General features: G+C 47.4%; 1 protein-coding gene and 1 non-coding gene across 2 annotated transcripts in view; both read right to left on the minus strand.

Annotated features, from left to right (window-relative positions):
* Positions 1–20926, minus strand: part of IPO7 (importin 7) — a 188326-nt gene that overhangs the window by 59687 nt on the left and 107713 nt on the right. The window contains 3 exon segments of the mRNA XM_030201007.1: positions 14377–14537; positions 15049–15214; positions 18126–18215. Of these exon segments, the coding sequence (XP_030056867.1) occupies positions 14377–14537; positions 15049–15214; positions 18126–18215 (417 nt within the window).
* LOC115469809 lies at positions 14106–14286 on the minus strand. The gene has a single exon (XR_003942073.1). It is a non-coding gene; the product is annotated as a small nucleolar RNA SNORA23 (small nucleolar RNA).

Here is a 20926-nt window from a genome sequence, read left to right on the forward strand (position 1 = left end):
CACAACCGCGGGGGTCGAGCCATGCGGCGCTTCCACGATGGCGCCCGCTGCCAACTCAACTGAGGGAAGACTCATCACTCACCATGCTCGTACTGGCTCTACCGTCTATACAGCACATTTTACAGAGCCCCGCTGCTGATCTGCGCTTGCCACAACAGGAACAGCGCTTTACTCCCTCAGCAGCCATCGCCGAAAAACAGCGGAATAAAATACAAAATCGGAACGCCGTCCGCAGGCCCTCCCCGAAGGAGCTGAGTACCACTCTTACCTCAAAGGACTGAGTCCACCGAGCTCCGGTCACGCTGCACGTCAATAAAAGCCTCAAAATAGCAGCACATAAAAAGCGAGTTTTTTTTTTTTTTTACGCTGTGAGGAAAGTTGGAGGCAAACAGCTACAGAGGTACTCCGGAGTCAGTAGAGGGTGGGAAAGGCAGGGACAGGGCGAACCTATATGCCTACATCCACAAGGGGGAAGTGGGAAAGGCAGGGAAAGTGCGAACCTATGTGCCTGCATCCACAGTGGGAAAGGCAGGGAAAGGGCGAACCTATGTGCCTGCATCTACAATGGGTAAGGCAGGGAAAGGGCGAACCTATGTGCCTTTAAAGTGGGCACCACCAGCCACAACACCCCAGCTCAACGGGCCAAGCACAGGAGCCTCCTCAGGCAGAAACAAACAAACTGACATAGGCCACTGCCTTCGTGTTTTCCAAGAACACTCACAGACTAGGATTCCAGTAGACGTTAGAAAGATTGCAAAACAGAACAAATTGCCCGTGTTTCCAACAGAGTGATTGAACAGCTTGCTTCCATGGGGAACCACAGACCCTGAGGAAGATGCCCCATACAGCAAGTTCCCCAGCCCATGAGACAGGCCTCGGTGTTATCACTATCCACTGAGGAAGATGCAAAGGAACACCCTTGTTTAGAACTGGAGTCTGAACGCACCAATGGAGACTCTTGTCTTCGAAAGATCAGAGAGGCAGTGGATCCGTATGTGGAGACCAGCGGGATATCTGTAGAGGTCTCAGTCTCCTGTGCGCTCTGGCTCAAGACACTACCTCTATCATAGCCGTCATGGAACCTAAAAAATCTGAAGATACTCCCTTGCACAAGATAACGGTTTGCGCAGGAGAGAAAGAATCTGGCCTTGAAGAATGATAATCCTGTCCTATGGAAGAGACTCCCAGCCCTGAAGAGAATCGAAGGAGACTCCAAGATAATGAGGTACTGAGAGGTCTCCAAATGACTCTTAATAAGGTTTACTACCTAACTGAGGGACTGAAGAAACTGGACACCTGAAGATGTACCTTGTAGCCACTTCTGGAGAGACTTTGTGTTGATCAACCAATCATCCAGACAAGGGTGAACTAGAATACCTTCAAACTTGAGAGCTGCATTTACTACTACTATGAACTTGATGAATGGATGAGAAACTGTATCGAAACCAAAAGGTAAAGCTCAAGACTGATAATGTTTGCTCAAGACCACAAAGGAAAGAAGTTGCTGATGAAAGGGACAAACTGGGGTATGAACACAGGCCTCCAATAAGTCTAGAGGTGTTGGAAACTCCCCTGAACACATTGCAACTATGATGGAATGAAGAGTTTCCATAAGAAAAGAGGAGATCCTGAGTGCTCAGATGCCTACTTTGAGAACTAAATTGGCCTAAAGGACCCTTCTTTCTTAGGAACAGCAACGTAAATAAAGTAGCGCCCTGTTCTGGTATCTTCCAGAGGTACTGTGCAAACAGCTTGAAGTGTGAGAGGCCTGTGTAAAGTAGCCCTGACAGCTTCCGCTTTGAGACGTGACTAACCGGGATACTCTAGGAGCGTATCTGGCAGCTTCCCCGCAAACTTGAAAGCCCTTGCTTCTGTCTCCCCCAAACCAGCAGCATGTTGAAAGATAAAGCAGGAATCACTGAAGGTAGCAAAGAGTGGTGAGAAGGGAGGGTTAACTGGATTAGCCATTATAGGAGAGGTCACTTGGCTGGTTTAGACGATGATGGAGGAGAATCTAATGGTCTCTGGTAGTCAGTGACATGCAGAAAGGAAGAATTGAAAATCCACAACAAAGGTAAACAGATAGCAGTTATGGAATTAGTGCTAACTAGGGCCTTGTCCCAGCGCTATAAATTTATGCTTACAGCGTGCCACTTGCATGCGTGTCAAAGGTATCTGTCTGGCATTTTCCAAAAAGAATAGCATCTGAGCTATAGCATGTAATTCTAAGATGTGCCTAAATATGGGAGGAGCATGGGTAGACCATGGACATGGCACTGAGAAACGCCTGTAACTTATAGAATTTATTTAACACATTTATACCCCACATTTTCCTACTTAGTTGCAGGCTCAATACTGTTAGTCGAGCATGCCACTTGGAACATTTAGGGCAAAACTGTTTTATATATGGCATAAAGGAAGGAGAGGAAAAGCCTAATGGCCACTGCAGTGAGCCGAGAACCTGGGGAATTGGGCTAGACCTCCATTGCAGTCCCCTGTGAACCCAGGCAAGGCAAACAACTCTCCACTGCCCCAGAGACAAACTCAGACTGTGATCCCAGTAGGGTCAGAAAAAGTACCTGCATATGAGATGCCAACCGCCTTGATTGTACCCACAGAAAGGAGGCATATCAAATCCATGACCTTTTTGGGTCTTAAGTTTTGGCATATGAGTGTGGGGAACTTAGACATGCCTATATGCCATGCTAGAAATGAGCACCAAACACACCCTAAACAGAGGTACCAAGGTATAGATTTGCTTTTTTTTTTTTTTTTTTTTTTTTTTTTTTTTAAAAGGCAGTCGGCCTGTGTTCTGAGTCTAAGAGACTGACATCAATTTGTATTTAGTGGGAGGGGAAAATAGAATTGGATTTTCCAGAGGATGGAATGACATCTTTTGATTTGTGTATCTTACTGTAATCTCCTGAAATATACCAGCATTATGAATAGACATGGATCTACAGCTACTATAGGCAGAATGAAACTGCTTAAGGAGTAGATATAGAATCTGACTACCGAAGGACCTTCTCCAGGTAAGCAGAGCATCCTGAATCAAAATAATGGATTCAGTGTCCCCAGAAACTGTGACATCCAAATAATGATCATCTTATAGAAGGGGCATAACAGGGTCTGAACCAGACACAGGGTCATCCACCAGGTCCCAGGAAACCCTGGGACGCTTACCCAAAGTTAAAAACCTCTCTGTAGTAGAAGGAAATGGTGCAGAGGGAGCAGGATTAAATAAAAGAAAAAGCTCAGCACAGTAGCCAAACAAATTCAGAAGGAATTCGTTCCTCCGGAAGGTCCTGCTGATGATGAGAAAGCCAACAAGAAAACTCCTAATAACGAGTCTGTGAAAGAAATTGGCCTCTCTGCCTCAGCAATTCATTTCTCTAAAATGGCAGCATTTCCCGCCAAAATTGAAGCCGACCCTATCAGAGTTCCCTCAGCAGTAAAAGGAGAAACCATGGCATTTACAAAGGAAACTGCCAAATCAGCAGAGCGAGAAACTGTCGAAAAGTACAAAACACCAGCCGCCGAATTGACCCTTCTTTACAGACTCTGAAGTACCTCAGTTTCTCTGCTATCGCAGAGACTGGTGAACTTGGTTTAACGCTATACTCTCCCAGCAAGGAAAGACAACCAACTAGCAGCAACCCAATAAAAAGGTATGGCTGAAGGAAGCCAAAATAGAGCTGCTTTGCTTGCCTTTTTTTTTTGTTTTGTTTAGGCAGAATCAGTGTGGCTGTCTCTCCCAGTTCTCAGGACACCCTTCCCACGAAGGGGCTGAGGCAGTGCAAATCAAAACTTCAGTCAACTGAATATAGAAGCACTAAAACAAACATTTGGGAAGAATTTAGAGGGGAAGGACCCAGTGACCTGAGTTTAACACACCAGAGACTTACTGAAAACCCCCACCAGCCTCAGCCTCCAACTTTAAGAGAAACACCTGAGCACAGAATGCATGGAATATAATAATAATAATTTATTTTTTTTAAGTCAAAAGGGAGAAATTAGAAAGAGACTGATGGGCTCACCTCCTTCCACCTGCTGGAGACTGAGAATACTGAATCTCACGCTAGCTAACCAGGGCTCTTATTGGCTCTCACTAGAGTCAGAATTCTCAGCCTCCACTTGCTGGAAGGAGTGCACAATCCATCAGTCACATTCTGGGCCAGTCCGGAGGGATGTTAAGGAAAAAGCTGCTGGATGTTAAGTAGTAGTACTAATAATTTACAGTACCTTTGCTATGTAAAGTGGCACATATCTCTTCAATACTAAATAAAGTTATTTAGAAAATATTGAGCTATAAAGTTTGACCTCCAGATACTAAGCCTGTCTTTTAGACTACAAAGTAGATACACTGTTTACTTTGGAACCCAAACCAATGGCAGAACTGATCTTCAAGAATGTAAGGAGATATTAAATAAGCAAGTGTGCTTGCCTCCCCCCTCCCCCAATGAGATCCTCTGTCTTTTTCTTCCTGTCCCCTCGCCTCTGGAATAATTTACTTCTAAACCTGCGAGCTGAGCAATTCTTTAAGAAAAAACTCAAGACCCATCTTTTTGCTGTGACTTTTAATGTGTGTTAGTTCTGGTGAACTTTTCAGCAGCAAGTTAGCTACAGCTTTTATTTGTAAAATTTTAATTGACTCTGCTTTCCTCGTAGCTTTCTAAAGTTAGTTTTGCGCGTGTCTGTTTTCTGGTGAATCTGGGATCTGTCCTGACACTCAATGGCGTTCTGTTTTCTTTTTATATATTTGTGAAATTTTGTAAATCACTTAGCTATGGGATTTCCCAGGATTTGGCGATTCATGAAATCATTAAGAAACATAAAACAAACACACACTATAGCAATGTTCACCAAATTTTAAGTCGGGACTACTCTGGATCCAAAGTGGCTGAAGGAGAGCCGACTAATATCTCCCACCATGACACTGACCAGTGCGTGCCAATGACATCCCCACCAGTCTGCCTCTCTTTCTCAAATGGCCCATTATCTAGGCTTACGCTACTAGTCTATCAAATCCTCTACTCTCCTCCACCCTGTAACTATGTGCCGCCAGTGTCTTTCCAAAAGCCCCACCATGTCCAATCAGTTTCTCCCTCAACTCTCATCCTGTCCCATCATTCTCTTCAGTTGTCTTTCACCATCCTCCCCTCATAACAAATTAATCCAAATCAAATTCATCAATACAATGAAAAGCAATACAAATCTAACACAATCATTCATCCAAGAGCTTGGATAAACAAAACGTATCTTCTATTTCTTAATACCAATCATGTTCCATTTTGGAAACAAACTGAACTGGAAATCCCATATTTACAATTTCTTCAGTACAAGAGGAAATGCACATTTCCCAAAGCTGACATATTCCAATAATTAAACTTTAAATAACATGCTTTTTACTACCCTGGGCACATTTTCTATCACATTAGTCCCAGCCTGTTTTATACTTTCTTCCCTCTCTGTGTCTGCAAGGGCTCTTTCCATCAATCCCCAAGTCCTCATGTGCCTCCTTCACCCAGTCTCCAAATCACTGTTCTTCCTCTTAATTCCCAGCTTTCACTTAGTATACACTAATCCTCAAACCATTAACATACAGTTCCTCATCTCCCTCCTGTCCTAACACTCGGCTTTGTAAAGAAACACTGTTTTAAGACTGTAAAATGGACTGGATATTTTCCTGTCTTAATTATGCTGATGGTGCATGTTTATGCATAAAGCTGTTACAGAGGACTGAATTCTCTTTCTTTTATTTGGCACACAGATAATAGCAAGTGCCTGTAGTGATGTAACCAGTTTTCATTTTCTGGGCTCTGATTGGCCTGGAGTTTTTAAATTACCAAGCAGTGGTTGGCTGTTGCTTCAGTCTTATCCTGGAAGAAGAGAGAGACAGATCTCTTTGCTAAAGCTCTGTGAACAATTAAGCGAATGCTACATACCTGTAGAAGGTATTCTCCGAGGACAGCAGGCTGATTGTTCTCACTGATGGGTGACGTCCACGGCAGCCCCTCCAATCGGAACACTTTACTAGCAAAGGCCTTTGCTAGTCCTCGCGCGCCGATGCGCACCGCGCATGCGCGGCCGTCTTCCGCCCGAACCGGCTCGTGTTCGTCTGTCCCATATGTAGCAAGATAAAGACAAGGGAAGACACAACTCCAAAGGGGAGGCGGGCGGGTTTGTGAGAACAATCAGCCTGCTGTCCTCGGAGAATACCTTCTACAGGTATGTAGCATTCGCTTTCTCAGAGGACAAGCAGGCTGCTTGTTCTCACTGATGGGGTATCCCTAGCCCCCAGGCTCACTCAAAACAACAAATATGGTCAATCGGGCCTCGCAACGGCGAGGACATAACTGAGATTGACCTAAAAAATTTTCCAACTAACTGAGAGTGTAGCCTGGAACAGAATAAACCATGGGCCTAGGGGGGTGGAGTTGGATCCTAAACCCCGAACAGATTCTGAAGCACTGACTGCCCGAACCGACTGTCGCGTCGGGTATCCTGCTGCAGGCAGTAATGAGATGTGAATGTGTGGACAGATGACCACGTCGCAGCTTTGCAAATCTCTTCAATAGTGGCTGACTTCAAGTGTGCCACCGACGCTGCCATGGCTCTAACATTATGAGCCGTGACATGACCCTCAAGAGCCAGCCCAGCCTGGGCGTAAGTGAAGGAAATGCAATCTGCTAGCCAATTGGATATGGTGCGTTTCCCCAAAGCCACTCCCCTCCTGTTGGGATCAAAAGAAACAAACAATTGGGCGGACTGTCTGTTGGGCTGTGTCCGCTCCAGATAGAAGGCCAATGCTCTTTTGCAGTCCAATGTGTGCAGCTGACGTTCAACAGGGCAGGAATGAGGACGGGGAAAGAATGTTGGCAAGACAATTGACTGGTTCAGATGGAACTCCGACACAACCTTTGAGTGCGGAGGACTACTCTGTTATGATGAAATTTCGTGTAAGGGGCCTGGGCTACCAGGGCCTGAAGCTCACTGACTCTAAGAGCTGAAGTAACTGCCACCAAGAAAATGACCTTCCAGGTCAAGTACTTCAGATGGCAGGAGTTCAGTGGCTCAAAAGGAGGTTTCATCAGCTGGGTGAGAACGACATTGAAATCCCATGACACTGTAGGAGGTTTGACAGGGGGCTTTGACAAAAGCAAACCTCTCATGAAGCGAACAACTAAAGGCTGTCCTGAGATCGGCTTACCTTCCACATGGTAATGGTATGCACTAATTGCGCTAAGGTGAACCCTTACAGAGTTGGTCTTGAGACCAGACTCAGACAAGTGCAGAAGGTATTCAAGCAGGGTCTGTGTAGGACAAGAGCGAGGATCTAGGGCCTTGCTGTCACACCAGACGGCAAACCTCCTCCATAGAAAGAAGTAACTCCTCTTAGTGGAATCTTTCCTGGAAGCAAGCAAGATGCGGGAGACACCCTCTGACAGACCCAAAGAGGCAAAGTCTACGCTCTCAACATCCAGGCCGTGAGAGCCAGAGACTGGAGGTTGGGATGCAGAAGCGCCCCTTCGTCCTGTGTGATGAGGGTCGGAAAACACTCCAATCTCCACGGTTCTTCGGAGGACAACTCCAGAAAAAGAGGGAACCAGATCTGACGCGGCCAAAAGGGAGCAATCAGAATCATGGTGCCCCGGTCTTGCTTGAGTTTCAACAAAGTCTTCCCCACCAGAGGTATGGGAGGATAAGCATACAGCAGACCTTCCCCCCAGTCCAGGAGGAAGGCATCCGATGCCAGTCTGCTGGGGGCCTGAAGTCTGGAACAGAACCCGAGGGACATTGTGGTTGGCTCGAGATGCAAAGAGATCTACCAAGGGGGTGCCCCACACCTGGAAGATCTGGCGCACTACTCGGGAATTGACGGGACCACTCGTGAGGTTGCATAATCCTGGCTCAACCTGTCGGCCAGACTGTTGTTTACGCTGCCAGCTATGTGGCTTGGAGCACATGCCATGACGGCGAGCCCAGAGCCACATGCTGACGGCTTCCTGACAACAGGGCGGCGAGATCCGGTGCCCCCCCTGCTTGTTGATGTAATACATGGCAACCTGGTTGTCCGTCTGAATTTGGATAATTTTGGTGGGGACAGTACGATCTATGAAAGCCCTCAGAGCGTTCCAGACCGCTCGTAACCCTCCAGGAGTTTGATCTGCAGATCGCGTTCCTGGAGGGACCAGCTTCCATGGGTGTGAAGCCCCATCGACATGAGCCCACCCACACCAGGAGAGACGCTATCCGTAGTCAGCACTTTTTGTGGCTGAGGAATTTGGATAAGGGCGTCCAGAGTCAAATTGGACCAAATCATCCACCAATACAGGGATTTGAGAAAACTCGTGGACAGGTGGATCACGTCTTCTAGATCCCAGCAGCCTTGAAACACTGGGAAGCTAGGGTCCATTGAGCAGATCGCATGTGAAGGCGGGCCATGGGAGTCACATGAACTGTGGAGGCCATGTGGCCCAGCAATTTCAACATCTGCCGAGCTGTGATCTGCTGGGACGCTCGCACCCGCGAGACGAGGGACAACAAGTTGTTGGCTCTCGCCTCTGGGAGATAGGCACGAGCCGTCCGAGAGTCCAGCAGAGCTCCTATGAATTCGAGTCTCTGCACTGGGAAAAGATGGGACTTTGGATAATTTATCACAAACCCCAGTAGCTCCAGGAGGCGAATAGTCATCTGCATGGACTGCAGAGCTCCTGCCTCGGATGTGTTCTTTACCAGCCAATCGTCGAGATAGGGGAACACGTGCACTCCCAGCCTGCGAAGTGCCGCTGCTACTACAGCCAAGCACTTCATGAACACTCTGGGCGCAGAGGCGAGCCCAAAGGGTAGCACACAGTACTGGAAGTGACGTGTGCCCAGCTGAAATCGCAGATACTTTCTGTGAGCTGGCAGTATCGGGATGTGTGTGTAGGCGTCCTTCAAGTCCAGAGAGCATAGCCAGTCGTTTTCCTGAATCATGGGAAGAAGGGTGCCCAGGGAAAGCATCCTGAACTTTTCCTTGACCAGATATTTGTTCAGGGCCCATAGGTCTAGGATGGGACGCATCCCCCCTGTTTTCTTTTCCACAAAGAAGTACCTGGAATAGAATCCCAGCCCTTCTTGCCCGGATGGCACGGGCTCGACCGCATTGGCGCTGAGAAGGGCGGAGAGTTCCTCTGCAAGTACCTGCTTGTGCTGGAAGCTGTAGGATTGAGCTCCCGGTGGGCAATTTGGAGGTTTGGAAACCAAATTGAGGGTGTATCTTTTCCGGACTATTTGGAGAACCCACTGATCGGAGGTTATGAGAGGCCACCTTTGGTGAAAAACTTTCAACCTCCCCCCGACCGGCAGGTCGCCCGGCACTGACACGTTGATGTCGGCTATGCTCTGCTGGAGCCAGTCAAAAGCTCGCTCCCTGCTTTTGCTGGGGAGCCGTGGGGCCTTGCTGAGGCGCACGCGGCTGACGAGAGCGAGCGCGCTGGGGCTTAGCCTGGGCCGCAGGCTGTCGAGAAAGAGGATTGTACCTACGCTTACCAGAAGAGTAGGGAACAGTCTTCCTTCCCCCATAAAAACGTCTACCTGTAGAGGTAGAAGCTGAAGGCTGCCGGCGGGAGAACTTGTCGAAAGCGGTATCCCGCTGGTGGAGCTGCTCTACCACCTGTTCGACTTTCTCCCCAAAAATATTGTCCGCTCGGCAAGGAGAGTCCGCAATCCGCTGCTGGATCCTATTCTCCAGGTCAGAGGCACGCAGCCATGAGAGTCTGCGCATCACCACACCTTGAGCAGCGGCCCTGGACGCAACATCAAAGGTATCATATACCCCTCTGGCCAGGAATTTTCTGCACGCCTTCAGCTGCCTGACCACCTTCTGAAATGGCTTGGCTTGCTCAGGAGGGAGCTTGTCCACCAAGCCCGCCAACTGTCGCACATTGTTCCGCATGTGTATGCTCGTGTAGAGCTGGTAAGACTGGATTTTGGCCACGAGCATAGAAGAATGGTAGGCCTTCCTCCCAAAGGAGTCTAAGGTTCTACAGTCTTTGCCCGGGGGCGCCGAAGCATGCTCCCTGGAACTCTTAGCCTTCTTTAGGGCCAGATCCACAACTCCAGAGTCGTGAGGCAACTGAGTGCGCATCAGCTCTGGGTCCCCATGGATCCCGGTACTGGGACTCGATCTTCTTGGGAATGTGGGGATTACTTAGAGGCTTGGTCCAGTTCGCCAGCAATGTCTTTTTGAGGACATGATGCATGGTTACTGTGGACGCTCCTTAGGTGGAGAAGGATAGTCCAGGAGCTCAAAATTTTCAGCCCTGGGCTCGTACTCACAACCACCGGGAAGGGGATGGCCGTAGACATCTCCCGGACAAAGGTCCGCAAAAGACAGACTCTCGGGAGGAGAAGCGTGCCTTTCAGGGGAGGGAGTGGGATCAGAAGGAAGGCCCTCAGATCCTCGTCAGAGAAATATCTGATGTTCTCCTCCTCCTCCCTACGAGGCCTCCACCATCGGTATCAGACACAAGTTCGATGAACCTGTGTCTGAATGTCCGTGCCCGGTCGACTCCGTGGAAACACGGCCACGGTGTGAGCGTCGAGAGGTGGACTCCCTCGACAGCACCGGAGAAAGCTCCCTCCGCCGACGGGGAACCTTCCTGGGAGTCAAGGCCGCAGTCGGACCGCAAGCGGCACCCGACGTCGGAGACCTCACCCCGGGCAAGGGGCCAGGCCGGCGCCTCACTCGACGGTACGGTGGCGCAAGCACCCCCGGTACCGGAGGGGAAGGGCGTCAACAGCTCTCCCAGGATCTCTGGACGAATGGCCGGAGGACTCTCGTGCCAGGGCGGCTGTGGAGAAAAGACATAGAAAGCCGATGCAGGAGTCGAGGTCAGAGTCTGTCCGGGCGTGGAGGCTGTTCCGGGCTGTCCAAGGTGGACCGCGCATCGACACCTCCTGAACAGAGGGTGAGCGGTCACCCGGTGCCGATGCCTACTGGGTGCCGACCTCCCCTCCGGCGACCCAGAGCCTCTCGGTACCGATGCGGAAGGAGACCAGTGTCGATGCTTCTTTGACCTTTTTTCAAACGAAGCATGTCACCGGAACTTCCCGGGTACCGACGAGGAGGACGTAGAATCCAAACCGTCGCTTCCTCGGGTCCGAGGCCTAAGAAGGTCGGTTTCGGGGGGGGGGCTGTACCGCAGGAGCCCTCAGGGTAGGGGGAGACCCACCCGAAGGCTCACCGCCACCAGCAGGGGAATGGACAGCCCTCACCTGCACTCCGGTCGAAGCACCACCGTCCGACGACATCAGCACTAGTGGAGGTCCCGGTACCACCGACGCCGCCCTCCGATGTCTCGGTACCGACGATGCAGAGGGTCGATGCCTCGATGCAGTCGATACAGTCGATGCCGAGGTCGAAGGTCTTGACGCTGTCGACGTCGATGCACTCGATACCCCCGGTGCTGTTGCCGACGAAGAGCCCGAGAACAACACGTTCCACTGGGCCAATCTCGCTACCCTGAGTCCTTTTCTGTAAAAGGGCGCAAAGACTACATGCCTGCGGGGCGGTGCCAGCCCCAGACCACTGAAGACACGACGCGTATTGCCTCTCAGTGAGTGAGATTACCCGGGCGCACTGGGGTGCACTTCTTGAAGCCGCTAGATAGAATTCGATGACATGGGCGGAAAAAATCACCGCCCGGCGAAATCAAAAATCGTAAATGGCGGTAAAGGCACCAAAAAGAGGGAGAGAAAAACTCGACCCGAGGCCTCAAAAGGGCCCTTCCCCGAAAACGAAAAGAAACTTAGCGGGGTAAAAACTGGAATACGGGAAGGGGAAAAAGACGAAAGGTCTTTCTCCAAAATCCCTTTTTTTTTTTTTAAAGCAAAAAGCTCAAAGACGCGCGAGGGTCAACTTAAGGGGTCTGCGAACGGCGCAAACACGACCGTCCCGAGCGCGGACAAAAGAAGACTGACAAAACACCGAGCCGGTTCGGCCGGGAAGACGGCCGCGCATGCGCGGTGCGCATGAGCGCGCGAGGACTAGCAAAGGCCTTTGCTAGTAAAGTGTTCCGATTGGAGGGGCTGCCGTGGACGTCACCCATCAGTGAGAACAAGCAGCCTGCTTGTACTCGGAGAATATGTCCTGATCTTCCGAGGTACTGTTTAGCTAGTATGCAAATGTTTTGTTAGTATCATAATTTACCTATTTTTCAGTTACTTGTTACTGTTTGCTATTGGCACATTTTTGTCCACTGTTCAATATTTTTAAAAGAATAAACACAATTGTTTGTTCGTTCTGCCTGTCTGGACTGATAAAGAATTCCAGTAGTTTGTGTGTTGGGTCTGTGAGTGCTTTCTGGGAACTGTGAGACCACTGGGAGTGTGGCTCCAGTAACCTAGAAATCAGTGGTTATGATCTGAGAGTGGGAGAATCACCCAGAGGCGGTTATGACCCAGTCGGTGGGAGGAGGGTTCTAGTGTAGAGCACAAGCGGCAGGTGCAAGCAGATCTGAGCTGTGCTGGGGATAGACCCTCTAAGTGGCCGCGGGGTAACCCCAGGTGGGCGGCTAGGTGTTTTGTGACAGGCTCTATTTCTCTTCTTTCAGTTCAAGCCCTGCTTTCCATACTTACAAACTTCCATCTCTCCAAATACAGCTCCGATGCAGCAAGGGAGACAGGCTGTGGGTGAGTTGAGGGTAGGCCAGGACAGAATACACTACTCTTGAAATGCATACGTCAGGTGCAGTGGGCCAGTGTCCAGTCCAACTTTTCAGCTCACTCATGGGGTCTGTTTCTTAGCATATAGGAGCATTTGACCCTGATTCACACTCACCCCCCCCCCCCCCCCCCCCCCAATACAGTGCACATTCACATTTACGCTAACTTCAGAACAGGTCTAAATGTGTGTACAATGGCATTTGCACACCACTGGGGCTGCTTACTTTAGTAAAGGCACATAGGCACTTTTGGACTAATCATCTTGTTGTAAAAGTCAGGCCCTGTTGCGTCCTTTGACAGTTAGTTCAGAGCTCCCCCTACTTCTTTCAGCTCTTCCTTCTCCAGCCCTAGAATCACATGCTGTGAGGGAATAGGGCCCATGTGTTATCCCACTGCATAGGAGTAGACTAATGGTTAGAATAGAGGGGCTGGAAATCAGAAGATCACAGTTCAAATTCCACTTCTGCCATCCACTGTAACATTGGGGTGGTTGTACTATCGCCCACTGCCCAAGCTATTCACTTTTTGCAGCTCTTTGTACCTATACGTACTTAGTGTCTTGGTTAGAAGACACTATATGAATGCCAAATTATTATTAATAGGGTCTCAGAAAAGGCAGAGGTGGAGGGGATTAAGGAGGTCCAGGAACTGTGTGTCAGCGAGGGATAAAATCTATAGATATTTCATCCTTATTCCCAAAAAGAAAAAGCTTCTTAGAACTTTGAGAGAGACCTTGGGAGAGTGATACAAGGGTCTAGACCATAGTAACATAGTAAATGACAGCCCATAAAGACCTGTATGGTCCATCCAGTCTGCCCAACAAGATAAACTCATTTTACATGGTATGTGATATAGCAAAGAATACCTGTAGCAGGTATTCTCCGAGGACAGCAGGCTGATTGTTCTCACACATGGGTCGACGTCTACGTTGGCCCAGGATCGCAAGCCCCGCCAGCAAAAATCTCAAAAATCTTCCACAGTCCCCCAGCAGAGCTACTCAATTCCAGTCCTCAAGGTCCAAAGGCAGGCCATGTTTTCAGGATATCCACAATAGATATATATGAGAGAGATTTGCATACCAAAGAAGCAGTGCATGCAAATCTAATATGCATATTCATTGTGGATATGGATATCCTGAAAACCTGGCCTGCCTGTGGACCTCAAGGACTAGAACTGAGTAGCCCTGATTTAGACCCTTGTATTATGCTCACAAGGTCACAAAGGTGTATCCTGGGAATGAAGCCAGGTGCTTTGTCTCCTTTCCCAGCATCAACTGCAAAAGGTGAAGGATGGCTCATAACATGCATCACCACAAGAACAGACTGTATCACCTCAGTTTATTATGTTGCAAAAGGCTAATATATAAACCAGATAGGGTTCTGTAGAAAGGCAAGTTATGTCCGAGAATTTGGAGGCTGGCCAGTGGTAGGGTATGTCCAGAGACAGCACTAGACCAGTACTATGATCCCATGTTCATCTCTGGCCACAAGTTTAGTGTGAGCTGTATGGTCTGAATGCAAAACACAAGCAGACTGTACTGCTAGACACAGATTAATGCTGTGCACACTGTGTTGCAGCCATTTCCAAAAGAGCAACGTTGTAGATAATATTTTTTGAACTCCCTGCTAAGTTTTAGGGACAGCTCACAGACAAAAGTCAACTTACCAAATGCTGGGTCATTTCCACTGCAATTGGGGTAACTTCCTCGCTGTACTCACAGATCATCTTCTGAATCACATTGGTAAGATCATCGTTCTCCGTCTCTCTTATAATCTGAAGAAGTGCCTGCATCACAGGCCTAATGAATGGTGTAATGAACTCCTTAGCTGAAGAAGGAAAAAAAAAAAAGAACATTCTTTGTAAGTGGTAGAAAAAGCAGGTTCAAGATCAATGTACATATCTTTTCTCTTTAAAAACAAATCAAAGTGAAAGCAATCAATTAGCCAGCCAAGAAATATGCTCAGACTGCAAAATTCAAACAAAAATGATTTAAAAAAACCCAACCAAAACCTAACATCCAGCAGAATTAAGACACCTTTGGTTGGGCATGGCCAAGGAGCCCTCTTGACTATCAGCTCATTGTTAAGGGCACTGTAAGGTACAATCCCATCAAAACAGTCTACTTTAAAAGATGGATTACATTTCAAAACAAATGTGTAGCAAATAAAGACACTGAATAAAACCTTACCTCACTCCCCAGAGAGCATTTTCAGTATGTTACTAAGGGCTACAGCTGTCATGTGTTTCTGTGTAGTGTATCCCTCATGCTCTGCTTAAATAGCATCTGATTTTGGACCTGAAACAGCATAGCCTTATGACATACTGAATCACACATACCATTCTCCTGATTGCTGATCAGAACCTGGAGAGCTATGGCAGCTTCAACTTTCACAGGCATCTCCTGATCATCAATTAGACATCTTCTGGTCAGCTCCAGGGCAGTCTGCAGGTTCTGATCATTCTTAAACTTTATTTCACAGAAATAATGAAGGACCCAGCAGGCCTGCAAAAGCAAGAAATATACCTATTTTTAAGGCCTAGTTTGGTTACCACAGTAAATTAGAAATCATACATAGTACCAAAGGGGTGCATAAATCTTCACAAAAACATTCCGGACAACCAGCAAACATTAGAAAAATATTTTAAACACACTGACAAATTTCCATAACATTTATTAGGGCTGATTGGCTGATTTTCGATTAAAATTTTGAATTGCTATTAACCACAAGATTAAAAGATGCTTGCCGGTAACTTATTTATGCCCAACGTCCATCTTGTCTACCCTCCCCTCTGCCCCCTCCCCTGGTCTAACGTATCTACCTCTCTTTGACTGAATGACCAGAGAGTTGTATTGAGGGAGAGCGCTAGATGTGGTGTATTCTGATTTTAGAAAAACCTCTGACACGGTTCCACATAGACAACTAATAAATAAACTGAATGCCCTCAGTATGGCCCTAAAATGACTGACTAGGTTAGGAACTAGTGTGAGTGGAAAGTAGAGAGGGCAGAGGTAAATGGAGTTCATTCTGAGGAAAAGGATGTTACCTGTGGTGTGCTACAAGGTTCGGTTCTTGGGCCAGTTCTTTTTAACATTTTTGTAAGCAATATTGCTGAAGGGCTATCTGATAACATTTGCCTCTTTGCAGATGACACCAAAATCTACAATAGGGTAGACACCCCTGATGGTGTGGATAACATGAGGAAGGACTTAGCAAAGCTAAAGGAATGGTCTGGAATTTGGAGCTTAGATTTAATGATAAAAAATGCAGGCTTATGCATTTGAGCTGCAAAAAAATCTGAGGAAACAGTACAGTATAGGGGGTGAAGAACTTTTGTGCACAAAAGAGGAGCGGGACTTGGGTGTGATCACCTGTGATGACCTTAAGGTGGAGATCTCAATATGTATACTTTGGAAGAAAGGCTGGAGGGGGAGATATGATAGACACATTTAAATACCTATGCGGCATAAATACACAGGAGGCGAGTCTTTCAACTGAAAGGAAGCAATGGAACAAGGGGGAACACGATGAAGGTGAAAGGGGATTCAGAATTAGCCTAAGGAAATATTTCTTCACGGAAAGGGTGGTGAATTTGTGGGATGGCCTCCTAGTGGAAGTGGTAGAGATTAAAACAGTATCTGAATTCAAGAGAGCTTGGGACAAGTACATAGGATCTCTAAGAGAGTGATAGGGATAACTGATAATATGGATGAGCAGACTGGATAGCCCATATGGTCTTTATCTGCCTACATTTTCCTATGTTTATGTTTCTCCCCCTGTCCACCTGGGTGTAATATCTTGCCCCTCACCTCCCTCCACCCCCCCAGTCCAAACACTGCTCTATGGTCCCCCGCCCCCTCAGGTACAATACTGCTCTGCTCCCTGCCCCCCCCCCATTCCAACATCACTCCCTCTCTTCCCCTGTACCTTCCAAGTTCCTTCAAAAGCAGCGCAACGCCGCCTATATGCTGCCAGCCTGTCTTCTCTGGAGGCTCCCTCTGACCCATCCTGCCCCCCCCCCCCCTCCCGGATGTAATTTCCCGTTTCCTCAAGAGGTGGGACAGGTCAGAGGGAGGCTCCTGAGCAGGCAGCGTATAGACTTTGTTGTGTTGCTAAGGAACTTGGAAAGTACGGGGGAGCCATCAAGGGGTATGCAGGATGGGTGATTAAAGCATTTATTAGTTGTGATTAAAAAAGAATTAATCATGGCATTAACCCGCGATTAATGTGCAGCCCTATTCTTTATGCAATTTTTCCAGTCACTCTGTTTTAATCTGCTGTAATTGTTATACATAAAATGACAAGTAGTGGGACGTCAGGAAAATCCAGACAGTGGGCACAGCCTCTAACATTCAACTCCTAGAGCATGTATTTGGCCTACTGGTTAGAATGAAGGGCTGGGAACCAGGACACCTGAATTTAAATCTTGCCTTCTGCCACATGTTGTGACCAAGATTCATTTTGATTTGTTTAAACAAATATATGTTTACATTATTTATTTATTTATTTGTATCATTTGTATCTCACATTTTCCCACCCATTAGAAGGCTCAATGTGGATTACAAAATAGCATAAAGGTGAATGTCAAGTCCGGTAGGGGTAAACAAATATAGATTGAAATAGGGGTCAGGTAAGGTTAGGCTATAAGGTACAATAAAGGTGAATGATAATAAGGAATATATAATGTCCAATACGATTTAAGGTTATGTTGTGTTGCAGAGTTGAAGCATTTAAGTAGGGTCTCTGCAGAATGAACTATATGTAGTTTCTTATAAAAGGGCACTATATCAAAAAATAATAACAGCTTCATTAACTACAAGTGGCCTTTATAGTCCCGCTACCAAAAATTGGAGAAAATTAAACTTATAACAAATATTAGCCAGGGTTAAGACAGCACTAGACCGGTACTATGATCTCATCTCAGCTGAGGTTTATTGTGAGCTGTATGGTCAGAATGCAAAACCCGAGTGGCCGTACTGCCAGGACAGATCACTACTGTGCCACACACCTCTTTTGCCATTTAACACCAGATTCATCATCTAGGAAGTAAGTCACTTAAAACCACTACTTCAAATCAGAACATGAGCTCAAAGAGGATTCTTCCACTTTTGACTTGGGATATCAATTAAGTATGAATCTGAACACAAAGGAACAGGATCACTTGTAAGAACAGGAGCCTTAGCAGAAATTGGAAAAAGCACAAGTGCTGGGATACCCAATATTTATCACACAGTCCAACCTGAATGTCAAGAGCTGGAGAAGAAATAGGAATGGACAGAGGAAGGTGAGAGCAAAGAAAAACCAAGTGGAGAAAAAATAAGGGAAAAGGAGTTATATCATAAGGGGAAAACAATTTTGTTGTAAGAAACTGTGTTAAATCTATTTCTAGTCCTGAGTACAAGCCTCTTGTCTTACCCGTGCTCTCATGTAGCCAAGCTCACTGCTGAAGAGTGGGAACACATGATTTTGCAGCATATACTCCATCTGATCTTTGTAGATTTTTTTCTGTTAGGGTATTAAGATATTTAGGTCAGTTCAAAAAGCAACACTCAAAGAACCAAACCTAAACTAAAATTTACAAAAATAAAAAGATTTTTTTGGGGGGGGGTGGAGGGGGGGAGGGACAATCACAAATACTGGCAGGGAAGCCTTCTCTCCTCTTTGTATTGATCACTGCTGGATTTAGTATAATATGCATTATACAGTAAAGGTAAATAAATGCTAATACATTTCATGGATTGTCCTTTCAGCATAACTGTAAAGCAATGTACAATACAAAAAAAAATTAACTTAAGTATACACAAATGTGGCAATACTATAAATTGGCACTTCAGTTTAGACACCCTAATGCCTTGCATTTAGCACCAATTCTTTAATGGCATCTTGGTGCTAAGATTACATGTATAGAATACTAGCATATGTCAGCATTGGTGCACCCATGTTTAGGCACACCCTTTTGTGCCATGTTAATTGACAGGCATAAGCTGGTGTGTCTAAATGTGCAAGTGATACACCTAATTTATAATCTATAAACTTTGCACATACCTTGGCAACATACCCATGGCCTGCTCACACATACAACCCCTCTTTGCAGTTAAGTGCTATGGCACTTAGTAGATACCTTATTGAATAGCACTAGTGCACATAGGCACCTGTCAATTAATGGTGTGTACCTCTAGTACCTCAAAGTGTCAGTTTATGGAATTGCCCAAGAATATAAACAGGAAGGACAAGAAAGAAAACTCCAGCAAAAGAGAAAGTAACTAGCAGATCACCAGCCTCCCAACCCCAAAGAGCAAATCTTAGATGACAGTGTAATTTGAAATGGCCCCTAAATTAAAAATCCAAGTTTTAGGAGAAAAGCGATGCTACATACCTGTAGAATGTATCTCCGAGGACAGCAGGCTGATTGTTCTCACTGATGGGTGACGTCCACGGCAGCCCTCCAATCGGACACTTTACTAAGCATAGGCCTTGTGCTAGTCCTCGCGCAGCTCATGCGCACCGCGCATGACGCGGCCGTCTTCCCACCCGAACCGGCTCGTGTTCGTCAGTCCCCATAAGTAGAAAACAAAGCAAGGAAGACACAACTCCAAAGGGGAGGCGGGCGGGTTTGTGAGAACAATCAGCCTTGCTGTCCTCGGAGAATACCTTCTACAGGTATGTAGCATTCACTTTCTCCGAGGACAAGCAGGCTGCTTGTTCTCACTGATGGGGTATCCTAGCCCCCAGGCTCACTCAAACCAACAACCATGGTCAATTGGCCTCGCAACGGCGAGGACATAACTGAGATTGACCCTAAAAATTTACCAACTAACTGAGAGTGCAGCCTGGAACAGAACAAACAGGGCCATCGGGGGGTGGAGTTGGATCCTAAAGCCCAAACAGGTTCTGAAGAACTGACTGCCCGAAACCGACTGTCGCGTCGGGTATCCTGCTGCAGGCAGTAATGAGATGTGAATGTGTGGACAGATGACCACGTCGCAGCTTTGCAAATTTCTTCAATAGAGGCTGACTTCAAGTGGGCTACCGACGCTGCCATGGTCTAACATTATGAGCCGTGACATGACCCTCAAGAGCCAGCCCAGCCTGGGCGTAAGTGAAGGAAATGCAATCTGCTAGCCAATTGGATATGGTGCGTTTCCCCACAGCCACTCCCCTCCTATTGGGAATCAAAAGAAACAAACAATTGGGCGGACTGTCTGTTGGGCTGTGTCCGCTCCAGGTAGAAGGCCAATGCTTCTCTTGCAGTCCAATGTGTGCAGCTGACGTTCAGCAGGGCAGGAATGAGGACGGGGAAAGAATGTTGGCAAGACAATTGACTGGTTCAGATGGAACTCCGACACAACCTTTGGCAAGAACTTAGGGTGAATGCGGAGGACTATTCTGTTATGATGAAATTTGGTGTAAGGGGCCTGGGCTACCAGGGCCTGAAGCTCACTGACTCTACGAGCTGAAGTAACTGCCACCAAGAAAATGACCTTCCAGGTCAAGTACTTCAGATGGCAGGAATTCAGTGGCTCAAAAGGAGGTTTCATCAGCTGGGTGAGAACGACATTGAGATCCCATGACACTGTAGGAAGCTTGACAGGGGTCTTTGACAAAAGCAAACCTCTCATGAAGCGAACAACTAAAGGCTGTCCTGAGATCGGCTTACCTTCCACACGGTAATGGTATGCACTGATTGCACTAAGGTGAACCCTTACAGAGTTGGTCTTGAGACCAGACTCAGACAAGTGCAGAAGGTATTCAAGCAGGGTCTGTGTAGGACAAGAGCGAGGATCTAGGGCCTTGCTGTCACACCAGACGGCCAAACCTCCTCCAAAGAAAGAAGTCACTCCTCTTAGTGGAATCTTTCCTGGAAGCAAGCAAGATACGGGAGACACCCTCTGACAGACCCAAAGAGGCACCAAGTCTACGCTCTCAACATCCAGGCCCTTGAGAGCCAGGGACCGGAGGTGGGATGCAGAGTAGCGCCCTTCGTCCTGTGTGATAAGGGTCGGAAAACACTCCAATCTCCACGGTTCTTCGGAGGGACAACTCCAGAAGAAGAGGGGAACCAGATCAGACGCGGCCAAAAAGGAGCAATCAGATCATGGTGCCTCGGTCTTGCTTGAGTTTCAACAAAGTCTTCCCCACCAGAGGTATGGGAGGATAAGCATCCAGCAGACCTTCCCCCCAATCCAGGAGGAAGGGCATCGATCGCCCAGTCTGCC

This window comes from Microcaecilia unicolor, chromosome 4 (genome assembly GCF_901765095.1).
Source record: "Microcaecilia unicolor chromosome 4, aMicUni1.1, whole genome shotgun sequence".
NCBI lineage: Eukaryota > Metazoa > Chordata > Amphibia > Gymnophiona > Siphonopidae > Microcaecilia > Microcaecilia unicolor.